Consider the following 23,749-nt stretch of genomic DNA (forward strand, 5'->3'; position numbering starts at 1 on the left):
TCTAGGAATTTTATGCTTTCTGATCTTACATTCAAGTCTTTAACCCATTTTGAGTTAATTTTTATGAATGGTATAAGATAGTGGTCCAATTTCATTCTTTTGCTTGTGGCTGTCCAGTTTTCCTGATGAAATTTATTGAAGAAATTTTCCTTTTCTCATTGTATATTCTTGCCTCCTTTGTCACAAATTGATCATATATGCCTTGTTTATTTCTGGGCTCTCTATTGTAGTCTGCTGATCCATGTGTCTATTTTTATGCTAATACTATACTGCTTTGATTACCATAGATCATAGAGTTTGAAATTAGGGAGTATGATTCATTTCAGGTTTGTTTTTTCTTAAGATTGCTTTATTTAGGATCTTTTGTGGTTCCAGATTTTAGAGTTGTTTGTTCTGTTTCTGTGAAAAATGCCATTGGAATTTTGATAGGGATTGCATTGAATCTGTAGATTACTTTGGGTGGTATGGCCATTTTTACAATATTAATTTTTCTAATCCATGAGCATGGAGTGTCTTTCCATTTATTTGTGTCTTCTTCAGTTTCTTTCACTAATGTCTTGTAGTTTTCAATGTACAAATATTTTACCTCCTTGGTTAAATTTATTCCTAGGAGTTAGGAATTAAATTAAAATTAACTAGGTTAATTAAAATTAACTAGGTGTTTTATTCTTTTTGATACAATAGTAGTGAGATTATTTTCTTAATTTCTCTTTTTGATTATTTGTTGTTAGTTTATAAAATGCAACAGATTTCTATATATTGATTTTGTACCCTGCAACTTTACTCAATATCTTTATTAGTTTTTAACAGTTTTTAGTGAAGTCGTTGAGTTTCTTTATATATAATTATCAAATCTGCAAATAATGATAGTTGTACTTCTTTCTTTCCAGTTTGGATGCTTTTTCCCTTCTGCCTAATTACTCTGGCTAAGATTTCCAATACTGTGTTGAATAAAAGTGGTGAGAGTAGGCATCCTTGTTTTCCTGATATTAAGGGAAAAGCTTTCAGCTCCTCACTGTTGAGTATAATGTTGGCTGTGGGCTTGTCATATGTGGCTTTTACTGTGCTGCAGTCCATTTCATCTATACTGACATTGTTGAGAGTTCTTATCAGAAATAGGCGTTGAATTTTGTCAAATGCATTTTCTGCATCTAATGAGATGATTATGTAATTGTTATCCTTCATTTTGTTAATGTGGTATATCACGTTGGTTGATTTCAGATTTTGAGACATTCTTGCTGGAATAAATCCCCCCTTGATCATGGTCTATGATTCTTTTGGTGTATTGTTAAATTTGATTTGCTTATATTTTATTGAAGAATTTTACCTCTGTATTTACCAGGAAATTGGTCTGTAACTTTCTTTGTGTGGTGTCCTTTTCTGGTTCAGTTATTGGGTAATGCTGTCCTCATAAAATGAGTTTGGGGAGTGTTCCTTTTTTTTTTTTTTTTTTTCAATTTTTTGGATGAGTTTGAAAAGGGTAGTATTAAATCTTATTCGAATGTTTCATAGAATTTACCAGTGAAGCCGTCTGATCTTGGATTTTGGTCCTTGGAAGTTTTTTTGATTATTGATTCAATGTCCTTATCAATAATTGATCCAATCATATTTTCTATTTCTTCATGATTCAGTCTTAGAAGATTGCCTGTTTCTAGGAATTTATCCATTTCATCTAGGTTGTCCAATTTTTTGTCATGTAATTATCTTCTTAAAATAATTTTTTAGAATTTTTTGCTTTAGAGAGAGAAAGAAAGAGCAAGAGAGAGAGTGAATGGGACAGGGACGAGGGGGAGAGAGAGAAAATCCCAAGCAAACTCCATGCTCAGCACCGAGCCTGACACAGGGCTCAATCCCCCGACCCTGGGATCATGACCTGAGCTGAAACCAAGAGTCAGATGTTCAACTGAGAGGGCCACCCAGGTGCCCGGCATGTAAATTATCTTTTATAATTATTTTGTGTTTCTTTGGTATCAGCTGTGATTTCTCCTCTTTTCTTTCTGATTTAATTTCTTTGAGCCCTCTCTTTCTCCTAGTCTGCTGTCTAGTTAAATGTTTGTCAATTTTGTTTATCTTTAAAAAAAAACAGCTCTTAGTGAAACTAAGATCTTTTCTATTGTCTTTTTAGTCTCTATTTCACTTATGTCCTCTTTTATCTTCATTATTTCCTTCCTTCTACTAACTTTGGAGTTTGTTTGTTCTTTTTCTGGTTCTTTGGGGTGTACAATTACATTGTTTACTTAATTTTTTTTCTTACATCTTGGAGCAGACTTGTACTACTATAAACTTCCCTCTTAGAACTGGTTTTGCTGCATCGATAGATTTTGGTATGTTTGTTTCCATTTTCATTTGTCTAAAGTCAGTTTTAAATTTCTCTTTTGCTTTCTTCATTGACCCATTGATTGTTTAGCAGCATGTTGTTTGATCTCCACATAATTTGTGATTTTCCCAGTTTTCTTGTAATTGATATTTAGCTCTATACTATTGTGGTTAGGAAAGATACTGGATATAATTTCAATCTTCTTAAGTTTATTGAGAAGTGTTTTGTGGCCTAGCACATGATCTATCTTGGAGAATATTCCATGTGCATTTGAGAAGAATGTGTATTCTGCTACTTTTATACAGACTGTTGTATGTCTATTAAGTTCATCTGGTCTGTCGTGCCATTTACAGCCAGTGTTTCCTTATTGATTTTCTTTCTGGATGATCTATCCATCGATGCAACCAGGGTATTAAAGTCTCCTACTAGTATTGTATTGCTGTCAGTTTCTCCCTTTAGATCTGTTAGTATTTGCTTTAGGTGCTTCTGTGTTGAGTACATAAATATTTATAAACGTTATATCTTCTTGGATTGACCCCTCTATTATTATGTAATGCTCATTTTTGTTTTTCATTAAAATCTTTGTTTGAGAGTCTGTTTTGTTCAATGTAAGTATAGCTACCTCAACGTTCTTTTGGTTCTATTTGTATGAGACATTTTTTTTCATCCCTTGACTTTCAGTCTGTGTGTTCCCTTTCATCTAAGGTGAGTCTCTTGCAGCCAACATATAGATAGGTCTTGTTATGTGTGTGTGTGTTTTATCCATTCAGCCACTCTATGTCTTTTAATTGGAGAACTTAGTTTATTACATTTAAAGTAATTATTGATAGATGTATTGCCATTTTGTTTATTGTTTTCTGGCTATTTTGTAGTTCCTCTCTGTTTCTTCTCTCTTTTGCCTTCCTCCTTTTGTGGTTTGAATGCTTTCTGTGGTGTGATACTTAGATTCCTTTCTTATGATATTTTGTGTATCTACCATAGGTTTTCACTTTGTGGTTACAATAAAGTTCATACATAGTAGCCTGTGTATATAACAGTGTATTTTATGTTGATAGCAAGTTAAATTTGAATGCATTCTAAAACTGAATTTTTACACCCCCCCCAAGCATTTTTGATGTCACATTTTACATCTTTTATCTTATGTATGTTTTAACTAATTATCATGGTTATGGTTCTCTCACTACTTTTATCTTTTCACCTTTATACTACCTTTACACGTGATTAATTCTCTTCCTTTGCTATATATTTCAGTGAGTTTTTTCTGTTGTGTGGTTTCTTATTACTAAGTAGTGCCCTTTCTTTTCAGCTTGCAGAGTTAGTTTATTGGTAATAAATTCTTTCAGCTTTTACTTGTCTGGTAAATTCTTTATCTCTCCTTCAATTCTGAATGATTGCCTTGCCAGACAGAGTATTCTTGGTTGGATTTTTTTTTCCCTTAGCATTTTAAGTGTATCATAGCACTCCCTTCTGATTGGCAAGGTTTCTCCTGAAAAATCTATTTATCTTATGGGGGGACCCCTTTTGTGTAACAAGTTTTTTTTCTTGGTTTATTTCAGATTCTCTGGATTAGGGGCATTTTCAGCCATTATTTCCTCAAATGATTTTCAGCCCCTTTCTCTCTCTTGTCTCATTTTGGGATCCCCTAAAATGCAAATGTTATTTTTCCTTGATGTTGTCTTACAGGTCCCTTAAACTATCTTCACTTTTTAAAATATTGTTTTCTTTTTGCTGCTCTGAGTGAATCCCACTACCCTGGCTTCCAAATCACTGATTCTTCGGCTTCATCTAGTGGGCTCTTGAGCCCGTCTAGTGTATTTTCAGTGATTGTATTTAGTTATTGTTCAGCTGCTGTATTCTTCAGCTCTGTGACTGCTGTTTGGTATTTTCTCTCTTTATTGACGTTTTCTCAGTGTTCATCCATTTTCCTAAATTCAATGAGCATCTTTTCACCATTACTTTGAACTAGTTATCAGGTAAATTCTCTCCATTTCACTAAGTTTTTTTTTTTTCTGGGATTTTATCCTGTCCTTTCATTCAGAACATATTCCTCTGTTTCTCCATTTTGTGTAACTCTGTGTTCATTTCTGTTTTCAGCCAAACAGCTCTGCCTCCTGGTGTTGAAGGGTGTCCCTGGGTGGACAATGAACCTTGTCACGTAACCTTGCCCTAGTTCTTGATTGTCTCCCATGGCACCTCTCCATTCGTTTCAGCTCCATGGGGTTCAGAAATGCAACGCCCTCCGGCTACCAGAGCCCAGTACTCAGTGCGCATCCCCTGTGTGGGCTGCCCACACCACTGGCTTTGCGGAACTGTGAGGGAAGCTGGGAGGGGGACAGGGCTGCAAAAGCAATGAGAGCGCTTAGGATGCTCACCTACTGCCTCTGGCCAGAAGTGGTAGCAGTGTGAGGGAATAAGGCACCCACCTCTGCCTCTACGGTGAGGGTGGTGGGCCTAGCAAATTAAAGTGAGAGTGCAAAAATGGCACCCACCAGTGCCTCCATTCCTGGATAGAGTCCCAACAGGCTTGTTCCTTCTGGCAGATGCTTTGAGATTAATAAATGAATCTCTTCACATATGATCTGGGCTCTTTCCAGCTACTGTTTTTGTGCTGGATCCCAGGGCAAGTGAATCTGCACACAAGCCTTTTAAGAGCAGAATCTCTGTTCTGTACAGCCCTTTGGTTTTTCTAGATGTATGTCTTGTTGGTTTAACAAGCCAGATGTCTTCAGAGCTTGTCTCTCCAGTGCAGGTCCCAAGGGTTTGGGTGCCTGACACAAGACGAAAGCCCCTCACTCCTCAGGGAGGATTTCTGTATTTGTGAGACCCCTCCCAGTGGTGGCCACACTGGGGGTGGGATTTTTGGCGAGATCTCTGCCTCTCCTACCCATCTCAGTGTGGCCCTTTTATGCTTTGTCGTGGAGTAGAGTAGCTGTTCAGTTCGTTGTTTTGCATGCAGCTGTAGATTTGTTGTGTCCATGGGAGGAAGTGAGTTCAAGACCTTCCCATGCTACCATCTTAAACTGCTGCTTTTTCCATAGCTCTTTAGAAGAAGATAGAAGATCTGATCTTCTTCATGGAGCAGAGTTACAAGTGCTTTTTGTTTTATTTTGTTTACATGGTCTTTTAATATGGATTCCTGGTTTGGCAGAATGTTAACTGGAAACAATTTCAAACTTCTGTACTTAGATTTGTTGAGCCTGAGGTTGGTATTTCTTCACAAATACTGATGGCTTTTTCTTTTCTTAAAATAATAGAAGCTTAAAAAAATAGAAAGAAAGAATTGTGTAAAGAGAGAAGTGTGTTTTGTTTGGCCATGCTGAAATACCACTTGGCTCCAGCCAGCCCATATTTCCTGACTCGACCATGCCCTGAAGCAGTGAAAGGGAAGAAGTTTTTCAAATGAGATTTAAGTTTGTGTATTTGCATTCCTTTCAGTTTTTGACTGTGTTGTTAGTCTTAGTTGGTCCAGCACTGTGAAGCTTGAGTCAATTTCCTTAATAAAACGTAACAGTAGGGAATCCATGTTGTTCAGAATTTGCTCTTCTACGCCTAATCTGAAGGAGACTCATTTTTTTGATACAATTGTGTCTTTCATATAGTCTACATTCTCAGCATGCTGTTTATCCACAGAGAATTTATAATACGCATTAAATGCCTTCATAAATAAAGGCAGGTGATTCAAGAACGGTCACATAAAAAGTGACACAAATTAAAAAACAAAAAAAGTATTAGGTCAACTTCATTACCAGCTTGAACTACTTAGGATATCCTGTGGGAAAGCGATCCACTTTTCTGACATAATTGATTTGTGTGTCACAAATAGAAATGGCAAACCTAAAACTTGCACAGTAATTTTTCTGTGCTTTCCTCTCTATTTTAAAGTAGTATACATTTTTCACAACTCAGCTGTGACGTGAGTGGTCACCTTTATGTGGATATAGCAAAGCACCAAGGAAACCTGTCCGTGGTCACACCCTGGGTGGGCCGAGTCAAAATGCATGCTGAGTAATCGTTCTCAGTGCTGCGTTCCGTTAGTGCTCTCCCTGTGTGATTTTGATAGAGGTCTTAAGATCTTTCTCCCCAAGTACTTAGCAGGGTTAAAAAGCATGTGTAAACAATATACATGTTCTCTTTGACTCTGAAACTGAACTCTTTGTGGGATACAAATAGCACCCACCCACGGCCATACCTCCAACAGGTTAGTGATAGAAATTATAGAGTGATGTACAGTTCGCTGTCTGATGTTAGTAGTAGCCTTTTTCAGTGTTGAGGCCCAGCATTGTGAATGGCTGTTATTTCCAGCCTAATTCAATAAATACCTAAATGCTTTCTAACATCACTTGCAATGTGAAGTGCAAGGGGAGTGGGAAGAACATGAAAAGGAAAAGACAGGGAGTAGAAGGCAGAATGGAAACAAAAGGTACATGAAAAGGAGACAGAGGGGAACAGGTACTGCTTATTGGGCTTTAGAGTCGGACAGAAAGGTAAGTTCAAGTCCCAGTTTTATAGGTTTAAATCAGAAACTATCATCGAACTATATTGAAGGTGAACAACAAGATATCATTATTTACCAAGAAATGAAAATCCTTATTTATAATGGTGGTTGCTGGCTTATGTGTTCTTCTGTGCTTTTAATTTTAGAAAGACCATGTTTCCTTTGCATTGTAGAGGAGATTTAAGTGGATCAAATAGGGTTTGGTTTGGCAGCATTGTGACAGACACCCATACAAAGTTTAATATACAAGATTTTACTCACTCATGTAAAGGAGTTCAGAGGCAGGCAACCTGGAGCTTTTGAGGTGATTCCCCAACTTGTAAGAGTCCTGGCCCCTTCCATTTTCTGCTAAGCCATCTGTCTTTTATCCTTATGGCCCAATGTGGCTGCTGGAGCTCCAGCAGTTACATCCTTATCTCAGGGAACACAAAATATGAAGGGCAAAAGGAGGGCTTGACTTTGTAAAAATCTTCTCGTGAGGAGGTTTTCCAGAAGTATCATGTGACATTTTGTTTACATCTCATTGATCAGAACTTAGTCGGGGCCACACATGTTTAGAAGGAGGTCAGGAAATGTAGTTTCTTTCACTGGTTCTCCATTTTTTAAGCTTTTTTTAATGGAATATAGCAAGAAGCATTGTGATCCTGGGCAAAATGCCTTAGAAGTTAAAACTTATTATTAGTACTCATAAAAGTAACATTTAAGAAGTCATAGGCACTATATTAAAAAATTTATGAGAACTATCTCATTTAACAATCCTTTGATGTAGGTGTTACTATCCCCATTTTACAGAAGAAATTGTTGTTTAAAAAAGTTAAGTAGTTTGCCCACGGTTACGCTGCAAGTAACTAGTGAAGAGGAAGCACCTAGCTCTCAGGACCAGGCTTGCCTTTTCTAGATCCCAAGCATTTAATTATTACTTTGCCTCCCACTTCTCAAGTTTTACCCTGGTAGTTTATTCATCTCTACAATGCGATGTTTTAAAAACTCCTATTCTACCTGTGGTTTTATAGTCCATTTTTCACCTAACACACACACACACACACACACACACACACACACACACACCCTCATTGTTATTTTAAAGTACTTAAGTATTTCTATGCTTATGTAAAAGAAAGTGACTTTTATTACTTGACTAGTTCATTGTGAGTTGTCTCTGTACTTTGGTCAAGATACTAGCATATTAGAATTTTTGGCAAATTATTATTTTCTAAGCCCCCAACATTCCCCCAGATGCAGTTCCAAAAGCTACTGGGGTAACAGGATGAGTAAGAAAGAGTCCGTATCCTCAAGGCATTTACATATGATTCTGTGGAGAACTGGTTTCAGACAAGCAAGCCTCTTACCATCACATCACACGGTGACACTGCGTGTCGGTCACCGCTGACCTAGATGTGCACACCTGCTTGTCCTTAGAGTCACAGGTTGCTTCATCGGTGCCTCTAAATGGCTACCCTTCCCTTCAAAACATTCCTAAGAAATTAGGTAGCGTAAACAGGCAAGTCTATTTTAGTACTCTTTGTATTTTTCCCTTTAAAAAACATGGCTTATATTATTGTTGCAGTAATAAAAACTTAGTTTTAAGTTAATAAAGATACATGGCTGGCTGCAGTATCTATTATTTTGAAATACCCATTTGTAAAAATAATGTAATTTCTATTTTATGACACTTTGAACAGTGGCAGAAATGATGTGCATTAGAAGCCCACATAGAATGGGGACCAGTATGACATTTGGGACCAGAATCTGCCACTGTAAGCCTATATAGAATTCATCATTGGTGTACTATTGTTCACAAGTTCAGGGTAGACAGGTGATCCACCTGACAGGTTAGGGAAAAGAGAGCTTTACTTAGGGATGTGAGGCTGATGACATCATCTCCTACAAGACTTCCATTTAATTCAGTCTTTGTACTTGCAAATCAGATATGAAAAGAAGGGGCTGGCAAAGATTCTCATTCTGTAGATTTCTCTGCTTTGTTTTCTAGCACATCTACTGCTTAAAGTTATTTCATGACAAAGAAGTATTTTTTTTTCCTATTTACGAGCTACCTACACATTGTTTTGCCTGTTTCCTGATTATGTATAGACAGAAACATTTTATTTCACAATGGGAAGGTAATTGATTTTTTTTACAGACATAAATGTATCATCTCAACCTGGTATTTGCCTCGGTGTATTCATTCCTTGTCTTTAAGGTACTTTTCCTAACTGAGCTTCATCAGTTTAAGAAGTCTGTTCTTTTTGCTTAGGTTATTTGTGCCCTGACCCTTGACTTACAAGTAAAGTGTCCCCTGGCTCTCCTAACAACCTCTTTTATCTTGATGACTTAATTAACTTTATCTGATCATGGAAAACTTACATTTTCCAATTGTCCTTGAGATAATGGGCTTTGTTACTACCTAGAGCGAATTTTACTTCCATGGCTGACACCATTTGGCTCTTCATGATAAGGACAAATAACACTGGCGTAGAGCCTCAGAATTAAACACGAAGAAACGGTTTATGCTCATTCATGAGTTCATGTCATCAGGGATTCTCCAATAAACACAGTAGAACAGGCTCCTCCCTCTTTTCATGTTATGGGGGAAGAAATGTTTATTATGAATGAAGGAGACATGTTTTTATAAGAAATCTACAGCTCAGAGAAATTGACTTGCCCAAAGTTACTGTAGGTGATAGAATTTGTTGGATGTGTGTGATCAACCCTAAACTAGAAAAGGCAAATGGGAGGGAGATTTTAAAGTCTTGGAAAACCTCCGAAGAGTTGGAATGTTTTTTTTTCTAGATAAACCCTGGGTAGCCAGTGGAAGCTCTGGATTGGAGCAGTGATATAATCAAAGCAGGCAGAAAGCATATGCTGCCACTGAGGTGCCAGCTAAAGGAATAGTTACAGAGATGTGGGAGACCTGAGAGACTATTAATCCTTATTATGTGAAAGAGAAAGCCCTGGAGTAATGGGATGGTCATAGGCTGGGATGGAGCAACCAGGGGAGGCACTACCCTGGGAAAGTGGGGAGATGGGGGGGGGGGGCTGACAGCATGGGAGGGGAAAGAAGTCAATGACTGTCAAGTTTCAGGTGACAAGAATGTTGTAATAACCATGGATGGCAGGAAGAGCTTCATGAGAAGCCCAAATGTCCTTTCATATGGCTCCTTTCTAAGATCCTATCTTTGATGACTGTTTCTTAGAGTATTTCCTAAAACCAGGAATAATGTTCCCCAAAGATCAAAATTAAAAGGAAGTGGCACTAAGATCATTACTCAAAAGTCAAAAGTGGGTCCTTTTCTGAGTGCATCAAATGAGAGGGCAGCTAAGACCAGGGTGTCGCACGAACGGACTGCTGACTGAGGACCTTGTTTCCTAGGCATTTTTCGTCGACCACAACTCCCGCACCACCACCTTCATCGACCCCCGGCTCCCGCTCCAGAGCAGCAGGCCCACGAGCGCGCTGGCCCACCGGCAGCACCTGACCAGACAGCGCAGCCACAGTGCGGGCGAGGTGAGGCGCGCCTTGGGGCCGGGCGTGCGGGCGTGCGGGTCCTGGGGGCCACCTGGGTGCGGCGGTTGTGGAATTGGGCTGGCGTTTTCTTACTGTTTTCTTTCTCTGGTGTGATTTAGAGATCATCGTTTGGAGACTGAAAAGTGCTGCAATGCTTTCAGGGCTTCTCTGGAAATACACAAAGCCTAATTTATACATTTTAAAAGATAGATATTTGAAGAAAGATGGAAAGAAATTAGAGAATTCTCAGTGTAATGAAATGTTCAAGAGAGGGTGGTGGTGAACCCTTTTGCCCACCTAAGGACACCTTCATAGGAAAAAATGTCAATGTAACTTTTAGTGGGCTAAAATTCAGTGACATACTGGACATTTTTTAAGTGAGGGCCGCTGGGTTGGACTAAATCTTTAGCCAGTGCTATGGGGTTGTGGAGTCCTCGTTAATATTCTTTACCATCATGATATGTTGGGGCACCTGCATGGCTCAGTCAGCAAAGCACCTGACTCTTGATTTTGACTCAGGTCATGATCTCATGGTTCAGTGGTTCAAGCCCTGCATCCGGCTCTGTGCTCACATGCAGAGCCTGTTTAGGGTTCTCTCTTTCTCCCTTGCTCTCCGCCCCTCCTGCTCTCTCTTTCTCTCTCAAAATAAATAAACTTAAAAACAATAAAATAAATAAAATCACAATATATCTGAAAGTTGATTCATGTGCTCTATGGAGGAGAAAATAGGCGGAATTAAGAATTACTGCTCTGCTTTACTGGTTTGCAGTGACCTGTGGTAACCACACGGGGGCTCTAAGCCTGACCCCCCCAAAAGACAAACAAAATAATCTCTTCCTGTTTCCCTTTTTCTTTAGCAGCTTCAATAAAAGGAATGCATTAGGTCAACGTTGTTTCTTTGTTTCTCTTTAATACTGGCTTTGTGTTGAATGTATAGCATCGCTTGGTAAACATTGTTTCTAAATTGCTTGGGCAAAAGGAATTAAGATTCTTTTCCTGCGTGCCTTTCCAGGTCTTTGTGCATATTCTATTTTCCGTATTACATTGTAGCTCAAAGATTTTCGTAGCCTCTGTTATAAGCAAAATTATGAATGTGATAAGTAACTGGATTTGTTTCATCAAAATTCTACTCTTGGAATTTCCCCCCATGATTTACAGACTTGTGGGTTTGCTGGTTGTATGTGCAGACATAGAAGAGAAGCTCATATAAAAATGATATAGAAGTCTATTGCAGGATGAGGTATGCACAAAAATATTTATGTTTTATGAGTAGCGAATAAATCTTTACTTTGCTGCCATGGAAACCATTTGTGGTGAACTGAATGATGCTAACAGCATTCATCCGAAAAGCAGAACACACCTCACACCTTTGGACCTCGTGTGTGATGTGTACCCTAATTAGGGCCCTGCCTGACTTTATCGCAAGGCCAGTGCACTTTAGCCACTTGGCTTATCTTGACTTCACCGAATGAAGCCAGCTGCTTGGTCTGGCTTCTCCCTTTGCTTTCAATTCCTCTGTCTCAGAACTTGAGTTATTTTCATGGTCTAGTTGCAGCCTGTTGTGGGAGAAGGATACTAAGGTTCACATTCAAATTCAAGCGAAGATATGTCTTTATGTTGATGGAGACTGAGCGGTGGAAAGGAGCTAACCCGCCAAGACTCAGCAGTCAGCCCCAGCCCAGGCCGACCACTGACGGGAAGGCGCCTTCCGGCACAGCAGCTGGAAGCCCGCACACCCTGCCAGCCCAACACGGTTATCTGGCCCTGCCCACAGCCTGAAGGTCTGGTTTGAGGAAGGAGGGTGCTGCAGAGAAGACATTTGGGAAATAATGACCCATGACCACGTACTGATAGAGGGGAGTGTATGTCCATGTTTGGAATGATAAGTTCTGTGACTGGCAGGCAGCGTGTAGTTAATGATCGGATCTTTTCTGAGAGGGGCTGACTGCGTTCTTCAAGGCCGATAACTCAAGAGAGGCGGAGCGAGAGACTTCTAGTTAATACACGGGTCTTCCCATCTACTCTCTTATGCTTAACAGATGTTACAGAGAGTGGAAATTTTGCCGTATCTTCCATCCAACAGATTAATTTTTACCAGACACCCACAGTGTAGAAACATGGTGGTTGGTGTGAAGGATGTAAATAACATGCTCCTTGCTCCTATTAAGGAGAATATATGTGAAAGCAACCATAATACAAATGAATAAAAATAAGAATGAGGGGCTCCTGGGTGGCTCAGTTGGTTCAAAGTCTGACTTTGGCTCAGGTCATGATCTCATGGTTCATGGGTTCGAGCCTTAGGTCGGGCTCTGTGCTGACAACTCCGAGCCTGGAGCCTGCTTCAGAGACTGTATCTCTCTCTCTCTGCCTCTCTCTCTCTCTTTCTCTCTCTCAAATAAATAAAACAATTTTTTTAAAAAATTTGAGTGAAATGCTTTATAAAATGTTAATAATGGCAGCAGCTTAAGAAATGTATACCAAGTGCTGTGGGAGTTCAGAGAAGGGTCATTTAAAGTCAGCTTGAGGGGCATCTGGGTGGCTAGGTCGGTTGGGCATCCAACTTCAGCTCAGGTCATGATCTCACAGTTCGTGGGTTTGAGCCCTGCATTGGGCTCTGTGCTGACAGTGCAGAGCCCAGAGCCTACTTTGGATGCTGTATCTCCCTCTCTCTGCCCCTGCCCCATTCACACTCTGTCTCTGTCTATCAAAAATGAATAAATATTGGGAATCTTTTTTAATAAAGTCAGCTTGAAGGGAAGGCAAGGCTTCATTGGGGCACGGGCTGTTTGAGCTATACTTTGAAGAGCAAGTGAGCACATTCTTGAAGGATAAGCAAGCAGTGTAGGGTGAGAATGGTATTTTTAGTTTAGGGTCTTTAGAAAAACCCTCCCCAAGCACATAACAGACACAATGTGATAAAATGGCTATGAAGGTTTGAATGGGTGGAAATAGAAGCTCTGTTTTATTTTTATTTTTTTTAAGAATACTTCGTCAGAGAGAGGGAGAGTGAGAAAGCATGCAAGTGTGCACACAAGCAAGCAAGAGAGGGGCAGAAAGAGAGGGAGAGAGAATCCCAAACAGTCCCCAAACTGTCAGCCCAGAACCCAATGCGGGTCTTGATCTCTTGCGAACTGTGAGATCGTGACTGGAGCTGAAACCAAGAGTCAGACCCTCAGCCGACTGAGCCATCCAGGTGCCCCGAGAAGCTCTGTTTGAAAAGGACCAACGTATAAATCCAGTGTGTTATTTTGCCTTTCATTCTCTTACTCTCTAATTCTTCTGTTCTACTGTTATCTTCAGACTCCTGTAATTCGGGGCAGGAGGGGATGCTAAACCAGAAGCTAAAGCAACGTTAGAGTTTACCGATAGACTATTAGTGGGCATGTTTGCTTACCTATGTGTATGTGTAAGTTTCTAAATCTGTAATAGGTACAATAAATCATTTAGGTTAGGGCACCCTATGAGCTCTTCAACAGCGGCTACAATTAGCTGCCTCGTGTGGGAGATTCAAACCAGGAAGAGCTGTTGTACTGGCTGCCCTAATAGGCATGTGAAGTTGCTTCTAAAGCGGTAATACACCAACTCTGAAGCCCACACGAAGCCGGCTGCCCTTGAGCCTCTGCTGAGGCCGAGAATTCTCAGCCCTGCCTTGGCCAAAAGAAGCTATAACCTGGCACCGCTACTTTCCAGGTTTTCTCTCTAGTTACTGATTCAGGTGTTTGTTCTCGCAAACCAGAGGTTATTCCTGATGAACAGGTCTGCTGCTGTTCGGCTTTTACAGCCCCAATAACTGTACCCATATGGAGCTGCCTCTTTACCGTGTGGTACATAGTCACTGTCCTGGCCCCGCTCAAGGACGTGGGTGCCCCAACCCTTCCCCTCAATCCAGCAATGAAAGCAGAGCTTTTGAGAACGCTGTGTCAGCTCCTCACCTCGCAGTTGGTACTTAATACTCTTCAAGCATTTTGAACCACTGGGCTCGATGTGCTGATTTAAACCAGTTGAGATCTTGGTGCAGGACATAAACAATGCTTTTGTCTGCAGGTAGGAGAAGATTCTCGACATGCAGGACCACCAGTTCTTCCCAGGCCGTCGAGCACGTTCAACACAGTCAGCAGGCCGCAGTGCCAGGACATGGTTCCCGTGGGTATGTCAAACCTTTCCAGAGGCCTTCCTCTTCGCTTGGCCTCTCAGTGTGAATCATGCACCCTGTGCCGATGCTTGTCTATTGGCAGCCTGCTACTTCTGCCCTGGACAGAGAAACGTGCCATATCTTAAGAGACCGATTTGAATCGCAAAGTACTTCTGTGGGACAAAATCCTACAGAATGAGATTTTTTTTATCTTACTCTAACTTTTCTGGGTAGAGCTATTATATTAGATTGTGGAAGTGACTATTAAGGCAAATATACTACATGGTCATTTCACATTAAGCATTGGGCAGGCATATATATTAGTATATATCTAATGCTCGGGACTGAAGTCAAATGGTGTGCGAGCCTATGGAAGTCTCAGAATAAGAAAGCAATTATGGCACATTCTTAACATTTTGGTAGAGAGCGATGTATTTGTAGCAAATACAAGGCAGCAAGTGCCTCCAAAATTATAAAATAAAAATAAATGAATTGGGGCAGAGAGGCCTAAAGGACAACTTAAATTATTACTCACATGATGAGATTGACATAGATCGTTTCCACACCTGGAACCCTAAGGCAGGTGGAGGTGACAGGTGACAGGCGCCCACGGTGGCCCCCTGCTTCATCTTCAATTTGAGTAGATCTCCATTTGTCTGTTTTTACCTTAAAATTTTTTCTTCTTTAAGAAAAACTTTAACATGAAATATAAAGTAATGCCCATGGCTTTACCTAATTAAAGAAGTTTGGCAAACACTGGACAGGAGGAAATTTTGGATCAAAGTCTAAAAGTCTGTGTTTTACTATATCGTTATTAATAAGATACTAAATACTGCACAGAAAATTTTAAAATCTTATAAAATTGTTGCTCAAAAAGTTATCTAGTCTCTGGTCTTGGATGTAGTGTAAAAACCCAGTGACAAAATTTTAGTTGTAAAAGTGTTTTCTAAAAAAAATATATAAAAAAAGTATTTTCAGTATTTTTATATGCTGAAATGTACAGTTAGGTTACACTTCAAGTCTGACAGTGGGATTCCATGTTAGCAGGTGGTATTTCTTTCATTTTATTCACATTTAACTAAAATATGTGGGTACAAGTGGCACAATGGAGCTAAAATGTGAACTAGCAAATGCTTAGAGCATAATACTTCTTTTTGTTTGATCATTTGGAAGTTTAAGTAAGGCATGTTTCTTGATCATATTTGTGAACTGACTTAGGACCACTGATGTTTGAGAATACAGATACTCAGTTCTGTGATGGAACTATATCTGTATTTCTGATTAGAAACAGATAATAGATATAATCAAGATAAATAATCTTAAGTAAACAAATTAGTTTTCTTGACAAAAGAGGTATCGATTGTTAGAGCCCTTAATAAATTTTAATTCACTATTTTAAAATTTCTATGGACATTACCCAGCCTTGACAAAGGTAAATTTTTCTTTTAATTTTATGTACATAGTTTTATGTAGCTGTTGGTATAGTTGGTTTGGTAAAAAGCTACATGTGGCTTAATGGCATTTATTTCCACAAGGGGTTTGGGAATGGTTTGACCTTTACCTCTTGATAGTAACTGTCGCTGTTTGTTTTTTTTTTAAATTGAAGTACAGTTGACATACAATTGTTATATTAGTTTCTAATATACCACATAATGATTCCACAATTCCATACATGACTCAGTGTATATCTGATACAAAATTATTATAATATTATTATGTCCCCTATGATGTACTTTTCATCCCTGGGACTTACTTTTTTTGTAACTGGAAGTTTACCTCTCTTAATCCCCTTTACCTATATTGTCTATTCCCTTAGCTCCCCTCCCCCACTTCTCCCACGAGCCATCAGCTTGTTCTCTGTATTTGTTAAATCTGTTTCCGATTTTGTTTGTTTATTTGTTTTTTTTTAGATACCACATATAAATGAAATCACACTGTATTTGTCTCTCTCTGTCTGACTTATTTCACTTAGATAATACTTTCTAGATCCCTTCATTTTGTTGCAAATGGCAATATTTCATTCTTATTTATTGTGAAGTAATATTCTAGTGTGTGTGTGTGTGTGTGTGTGTGTGTGTATAAGACATGTATCACATCATCTTATTTCATTCTTCATTCATCTGTTGATGGACTCTTAGGTTGCTTCCCTATCTTGGCTATTATAAATAATACTTCAGTGAACAGAGGGATACATATATTTTTTAGAATTGGTGTTTTTGTTTTCTTCAGGTAAATATACAGTAGTGGAATTACTAGAGCATATGATATTTCTATTTTTAGCTCTTTGAGGATCCTCCATACTGTTTTTCATAATGGCTACTCCAATTTACATCCCTACCGACAGTAAACAAGGGTTCCCTGTTCTCCACATCCTTGCCAACACTTGTTAGTTCTTGCCTTTTTGATACCAGTCATTCTAACAGGGAGTGAGATGGTATCTCACTGTGGTTTTGATTTGCATTTCCCTGATGATTAATGATGTTGAACATCTGTTCATGTGTCTGTTGGCTATCTGTATATCTTCTTTGGAAAAAAGTCTGTTCAGGTCCTTTACCCATTTTTCAGTGGGACTATTTTGTTTTTGTTTGTTTATTTGTTCTTTTTAATGTTTATTTATTTTTAAGAGACAGACATAGCATGAGAGGGGGAGGGGCAGAGAGAGAAAGGAAGACACAGAATCCGAAGCAGACTCCAGGCTCTGAGCTGTTGGCACAGAGTCTGATGCAGGGCTCGAACCCACAAACTGTGAGATCATGACCTGAGCCAAAGTTGGAAGCTTAACTGACTGAGCCACCCAGGCACTGCATTGTTTATTTGTTTTTGATGTTGAGTTGAATGAGTTCTTCATATATTTTGGATATTAACTTGTTCTTGGATATAACATTTGCAAATATGTCCTCCTGTTCAGCATGCTGCCTTTTCATTTTATTGATGTTCCCTTTGCTATCCAAAAGCTTTTTAGTTTATTGTGGTCCCAATAGTTTATTTCTGTTTTTGTTTTCCTTCCTAAGAAGACATATCATAAAAATGTTGCTAAGGCCAAGGTTAAGAGATTACTATCTAGGTTTTCTTTTAGGAGTTTTATGGTTTAAGTCTTTAATCCATTTTGAGTTCATTTTTGTGGGTAGTGTAAGAAAGTGGTCCAGTTTCATTCCTTTGCCTGGAGCTGTCCTGTTTTCCTGGCACCATTTATTAAAGATACTGCCTTTTCCTTATGGTATATGGTATATTCTTGCTTCCTTTATGGTAGATTCATTAACCATATAAGCATAACTATATTTCTGGGCTCTCTATTCTTTCCTTTTTATCTATGTGTCTATTTTTGTGCCAGTACCCTACTATTTGAACTATTACAGCTTTGTAGTTGAATTTGAAGTCTGAGATTGTGATTCCACTAGCTTTGTTGTTCTTTCTCAAGTTTGCTTTGGCTATTATGGTCTTTTGTGGTTCCATATCAATTTTAAGATTGTTCTAATTCTGTAAAAAATGTTGTTGTATTTTGATATGGATTGCATTGAATCTATAGGGTGCTTTGGAGCGTATGTACATTTACCAGTGTTAATACTTTCAATCCATGGGCCTGGTATACTTTCCATTCATTTGTGTCATCTTTAATTCTTTTACCGACGTCTTCAGTTTTCAGAGCATTTTTGTATTTGGGCAACTTTTGTTCTGTCTCTTTACCTCTCTGGATGGCTGATATTTAGTCAGAATATAGTTTTCCAGTTCTAACAGTTGCTTACGGGGTTGACTTTGGTAAGCAGTAGCTAAAAACTATCAATATCTAGAAACTCATCAGTGATCTCATCCTACAATTTGATAATAAATATGGCTTATGAAATGAGTTTAATTTGTGCTTAAGTCACACTTAAGCACACTTAAGCACACTTAGATCTAAGTCCAATAGTCATATAACAGGTAGACACAAATTGGAATTTAAGTATCTGTAAGTGGCTTCAAACTATGACTTTGAGTACTAGGAATATTAACCAAAAAATAAGAAAAGACTTAAAGTTTGTATTTATGTGCATAAACTTAATAACAGATTTTTAAAGTATTGTGATAATTTTTTATTTTTTCAGCTTACAATGACAAAATTGTTGCATTTCTGCGCCAACCCAACATCTTTGAAATTCTACAGGAGCGCCAACCTGATCTTACCAGGAATCATTCACTCAGGTAATTGTAGTATTAATATTTGGTTCAAGTTCCATAAACCCCAACTAGTAAATCTTCAGTAATACTGATAATCATCTTGGAAATTCACTGTTTCTTTCTGACAGTCTGAACAAAGGCATCTTGTACAGAAATACTTTATGTCATCAACAACCAGGTCATTGTAGTCCTGGCTTTTCTCTATTAAGTATAAAGATTGAATAAGACTGACTAAAGAATCTAGAACCCTCTTTAAAGAAGAAATATGAAAAAGAAACAAAAATTTATAGTCAAGAATCTATCCTTGATGGATAATCTGTAGTTTATAATGAAAGTAATGACATTAACATTTAAAAAAATTTTTTTTACATTTATTTGTTTTTGAGAGACAGAGAGAGACAGAGCACAAGTGAGGGTTGGGGGCAGTTAGAGAAGGGAACACAGAATCCAAAGCAGGCTCCAGGCTCAGAGCTGTCAGCACAGAGCCTGAGGCAGGACTCGAACTCACAAACTCTGAGATGATGACCTGAGCTGAAGTCAGACGCTTAACCGACTGAGCCACCCAGGCGCCCCAAGACACTAGCATTTTTGTGTGTAGCTTGAGTAAACAAAAGTAACATATAGTTTACTGAATTGAGACTTATAAAATCCTAGGCTTGGTATTCACATTCTTTCATAATAAAAACACAGTGGAACCCAAGGAGGGAATCTGATCCCCTTCACTGTCCAGTATTTCCCTACATAAACCCTTTCTTCTAAATAGCTATTCAATGGATCACACTTAAATCCAGTTTTCCTTTCCTGAATATATGCTGTTCCTGCTCCCTGGCAAGTTTTTCTCTTGTGTGTTTGGCAAGAAAACTCTCTCTTAAAATTCAATGCAAACTACCCCTTCTTGAAGCTTCTCAGCTCCACTGTGAGCTCTTACTTTCAAGACATAGGCTAGTATTTCTCAACCTCAATGTTGTAGGCATCAGTGGAGATGGGAAAAGATGTGAGTTTCTGATGAAAATTTGACATAACTCAAAGCTCATTTGGTTCATATGCCACCCTCACTAGTAGAAATATGTTTTTGTCCAGCGGCGCCATCTTGGCCCACAGAAATGATGCTCCAATACTACTCTACTTAGTTGTATCAAACCGTTTTCATCAGAATCATGTGAGGAGCTTTGCAAAGTACAAAGTGCCAGGTCTTCTCTACCCTAACTCTTCTCCCTTCTCTGATTTTATACGTCTATCCTCCTATACCCTGTCCAGAAATTTAATTCAGGACGTCTATGGGAGAGCTCAAGCGTCTACTATCTTAAAACATCTCCATATAATTCCAGTGGCACATTCAGGTGTAATAACCTCTGTTGTAGGCACTAACTTGATAATTAATAATGTAGTATATCACATTGTCCTTTATACTACTTTGGTTATGTGACTTTTGTGCTGTAATTTGACTTTTCAAGTCCTTATGCTTTATTTTCCAACTAGATTATAAGTTTCTTACAGATGTGGATCTTCTTCAACTCGTTATTTCTCCTCCTTATTGCTTAAATATCAAGAATATTACTTGGCATATAGTGAGTGTGTGTGTGTGTGTATGTGTGTGTGTGTGTGTGTGTATATACTCAAGAGACTCAAGTCTCAGTGCTTTTCTCAACCTGACCATGCTGTTCTCAATCACAAAGAAAATTATCAAAATCAGACGAGCTATCATTCTGCATATCCGTGTACTATGGCATCCACTCAGTAATCCCTGGTCCACTGGAGTGTCTTGTGTAAGAAGTTCTAGTTAGCAAAATTGAAGAAATAAACTCCTCCATTGTCTAATGAGAGATCTTAGATACCAACCACAAAGCATAATAAAAAAACAAATCTCTCCTCCTTTGCTAACCACAGAATAAAGAGAGCGCTGTTTCTTTCTTTCCCACCAGCTCTAGCCTCGATGCATCCATGTATTTCTACTCAGTTTCTATTCCTGTCAAAGTTCCCCCCCCCCAAAAAAAACAAGAAAGAGGAAACTTAAGGTTTCTACTTTTGCTCTGCCGTCCACATTATTATTTACAGCAATTTAACATATCTCTACATTTCCACCATCAGAGATACCAGATGATTTAATCTACCCGAACAGTGCATCTAACAGCATTACTGTCTTCAGTGATGTGACAGAATCTTAATAGACCCTAACAGGGGGAAAACTTATGGACCCTAGTTGATATCATTTAGTTTTGTTTTTGTTTTTCTTTCTGCTTTTCAGAGTCTTAAAGGTCTCTAATCTCCTAAAGACTGGTAAGGATTTGTCTTTTATAGGGACACCCAGGGTTTTCAGTGAGCCTACTCTTTTAACATAGTTCTCACATGGTAATCTATTGGCCAGAAATTATTTGATAGGTTTTGAGGTAAGTTTCCATTTTATTCCAGATTCCTTACGAGTTTCTACTTATGCTTTCTAAAACTGTTTACAGAACTTGACCATAAAAAGCTTATGCTGTCATGACAAGTAGAAGGAAGCAGGAACATAAATCAATGAGATAATGCTGTTCCTTTTATATAGAGTGTGTGTCGTGGTGCACTTTTAGTTTCTGAAAAGTTTTTGATACTTAAGCATTCTGCTTATCACAACAACATAATGGGGAAGTTCATATATCTAAGAGAACATTCTGTTTTTACAGTGAAAAACTGCGTTGTAAGAAGCATTCCCATAAATGCAGGGGTGGGGAAACAGTTGAAGCTCTTTAATCTTGTATTCCAGTGGTATCTTTGATAAAAGACTTATGCATGGGATAGAGCCACTGAGTTATTGTGTGTCAAAGGTAACCATGGGCTTTCTGTTCGTGTACTGAGCAAGGCTTCCCGATACCAGCGTCCGTCTGTGTGTATTCTTCCTCATCTGTGGCACAGCCACCTAAAAGAAATATCCCCTTCTTATCCTCTCCATAAACATAATGGGGAAAAGTGCCAGCTCCAAGGAGTTTCAAATGGATACACCTATTTACTTTGTGTTTTTCTGTTTGCTTGTGATTCCTTCTAAACCAGAGTATGGTTTATTTAGTTTCTATCTATGTGTTTATTTAGTTTCTTAAGACTCCACTTGGGTATCTTTGGCTGTAGAAAGGCTATGGTTTTCTATGCAATGGGGTATGGTGTTAGCTTTCTATTGCTATATTGAAATCACTGCTCCCTCTAACTTTATCTGTCATGGAAATGTGATGCTACAAGTCGTCCTCTCCTTTCATTTTTTTTAACCTCAGAAGAGATTTATTTCCTTGGCTAGAAAAACCAATATCCAAAATCATTACTATCTCCTTCAAGTGGGCACTGTCCTCCATGGATTACTATATCTTACTATGGGCTCTCATTAGAAGACAATAATCATGCTAAGACGCTTTTTGTATGTGTAACATTAAAGTAAAAGTCAAACTAATATGTTCTCATAGTTTATTTGAAGACAAATGTGTTCATTTAAAAAAGAACCTTTTAGCAATGTTTTATTGGTGAATATAATGAATACAAATTCAATAAAATTTTTGGTATTGGTATATGTACACCACTACATTATTAGCAAGGACCTACATGTCATAAAACTGAATTAAGAGTTGAGAATAATCACTCTTGTGTGGTTATTAGGTCTAGTCAGTAAATCTACTCCCTGCTAGTCTAGCTTTCTTCAGATATCAGGAACAATTATCGGGTCCAGGTTGATTCCATTTCTGTTCATTTGTGAGAATCACGTGACCATAAGGACTTATATTTCCAAATCTAACAGTAAGTAGAAAGGAATGTTGATCTTTCTACTGTGTGGCTCTATCCTTCAAGTCAGACCATGTTCTCTGACTGTAGTAAAGAGTATGAACAGTCAATCAAATAGTCAACACTGATTTTTCTTTCTTGGCATTACACCATTAGAGAAGTCATGGGATTTCTCCAAAATTGCCCTCAGGCAGTTTTTTCAAACGATGTATTTTTGAAGGTGTTACTGATCTACAAGAACCATGTGTGTACAGAATCTGCAGTCCATAAAGTTTTTGTGGTTTTGAGGCATTGCTGCTTCTGGTTGTTCCTGGTCACGTGCCCTCCTTTAACTTCACCAAAAATGTTGGTTGGTTTCAATGAGGGTATTTTCTGTGGGAATTCCGGTCTTGAGACTATGTTCATTGTCCTCAAATGATCTTCTGCTAGAGTTGATCTTCTGGGGTGATTCTGTGCACTTGAGGAAGTGGTTACAAAGGTCTGAATATTACGGGCATCTGAGAGACAGCATAGCTAGCATGTTTTTCCCGAGGTTGTCACTATACAGTTTAGTATCTTGCTAGAACGGTTGTAAATTTTCTTATTAAAAGATTGCCTCTTTACCCGTCTTTGCACTTCCATGAGGGGAGGGGGGTCTGTTTTAACATACAATCTGATGTCAGCTTTCTGCTTCTTTTTTTCTATGCCACAACAACAACAAAAAAGGTGATTTATTTCACACACTGAGTGGGATCAGGAGAATTTGTTAGGAGCCAACTCTGTTATAATCTTGTGCCTGGTTATGTCTTACTGAGCAGTCCTTATGTGCACAGCACAATGCGAGGTACTTGCAGAACATGAAAATAAAGGAGGAGTGGCTTTTGCTCTGAAGAAATTTGTATTTCAGGGCGCCTGATTGGCTTAGTCAGTTAAGTATCCAACTCTTGATTTTGGCTCAGGTCATAATCTCACCATTATGGGATTGAGCCCTATGCAGTGACAGCGCAGAACCCATTTAGGATTCTCTTTCCCTCTCCCAGTGCCCCTCCCCGACTAAAACTCTACTCCCCTCCTTCCTTCCTCCCTCCCTCCCTCTCTCTCTCTCTCTCTCTCTCTCCAAAAAAAAACCACCTCATGTTTCAGAAGGAATTTGTGTTGTAACTGAGTGGCCCAGTGAGAAAGTCCACTGGAGGAAGTGCTGGAATGTATTCTAAAGGGCACACAGAGAGAAACATGCCCATCCAGAGAGGGCCAGATAGAACGTGTTATTTGAATATTATCTTAATCCTCGTTATGAACCACTACAGTAAAGATAAGAATTAAAAGGACTGCCACAGATTCCTTCTAACTCTATAAATTGATAAAATAAACTTGAATAAATATAGTAATCTGGCTTTCAAATGTCCTTCTAATCAGAGTCATATGTAT

General features: G+C 38.7%; 1 protein-coding gene across 1 annotated transcript in view; it reads left to right on the forward strand.

The window, feature by feature from the left end:
* Positions 1-23,749, forward strand: part of HECW2 (HECT, C2 and WW domain containing E3 ubiquitin protein ligase 2) — a 221,801-nt gene that overhangs the window by 138,066 nt on the left and 59,986 nt on the right. The window contains exons 14-16 of the mRNA XM_029934189.1: positions 10,183-10,317; positions 14,362-14,464; positions 18,532-18,628. Of these exons, the coding sequence (XP_029790049.1) occupies positions 10,183-10,317; positions 14,362-14,464; positions 18,532-18,628 (335 nt within the window). The remainder of the gene's footprint in view (positions 1-10,182; positions 10,318-14,361; positions 14,465-18,531; positions 18,629-23,749) is intronic.

Source organism: Suricata suricatta, chromosome 3, assembly GCF_006229205.1.
Source record: "Suricata suricatta isolate VVHF042 chromosome 3, meerkat_22Aug2017_6uvM2_HiC, whole genome shotgun sequence".
NCBI lineage: Eukaryota > Metazoa > Chordata > Mammalia > Carnivora > Herpestidae > Suricata > Suricata suricatta.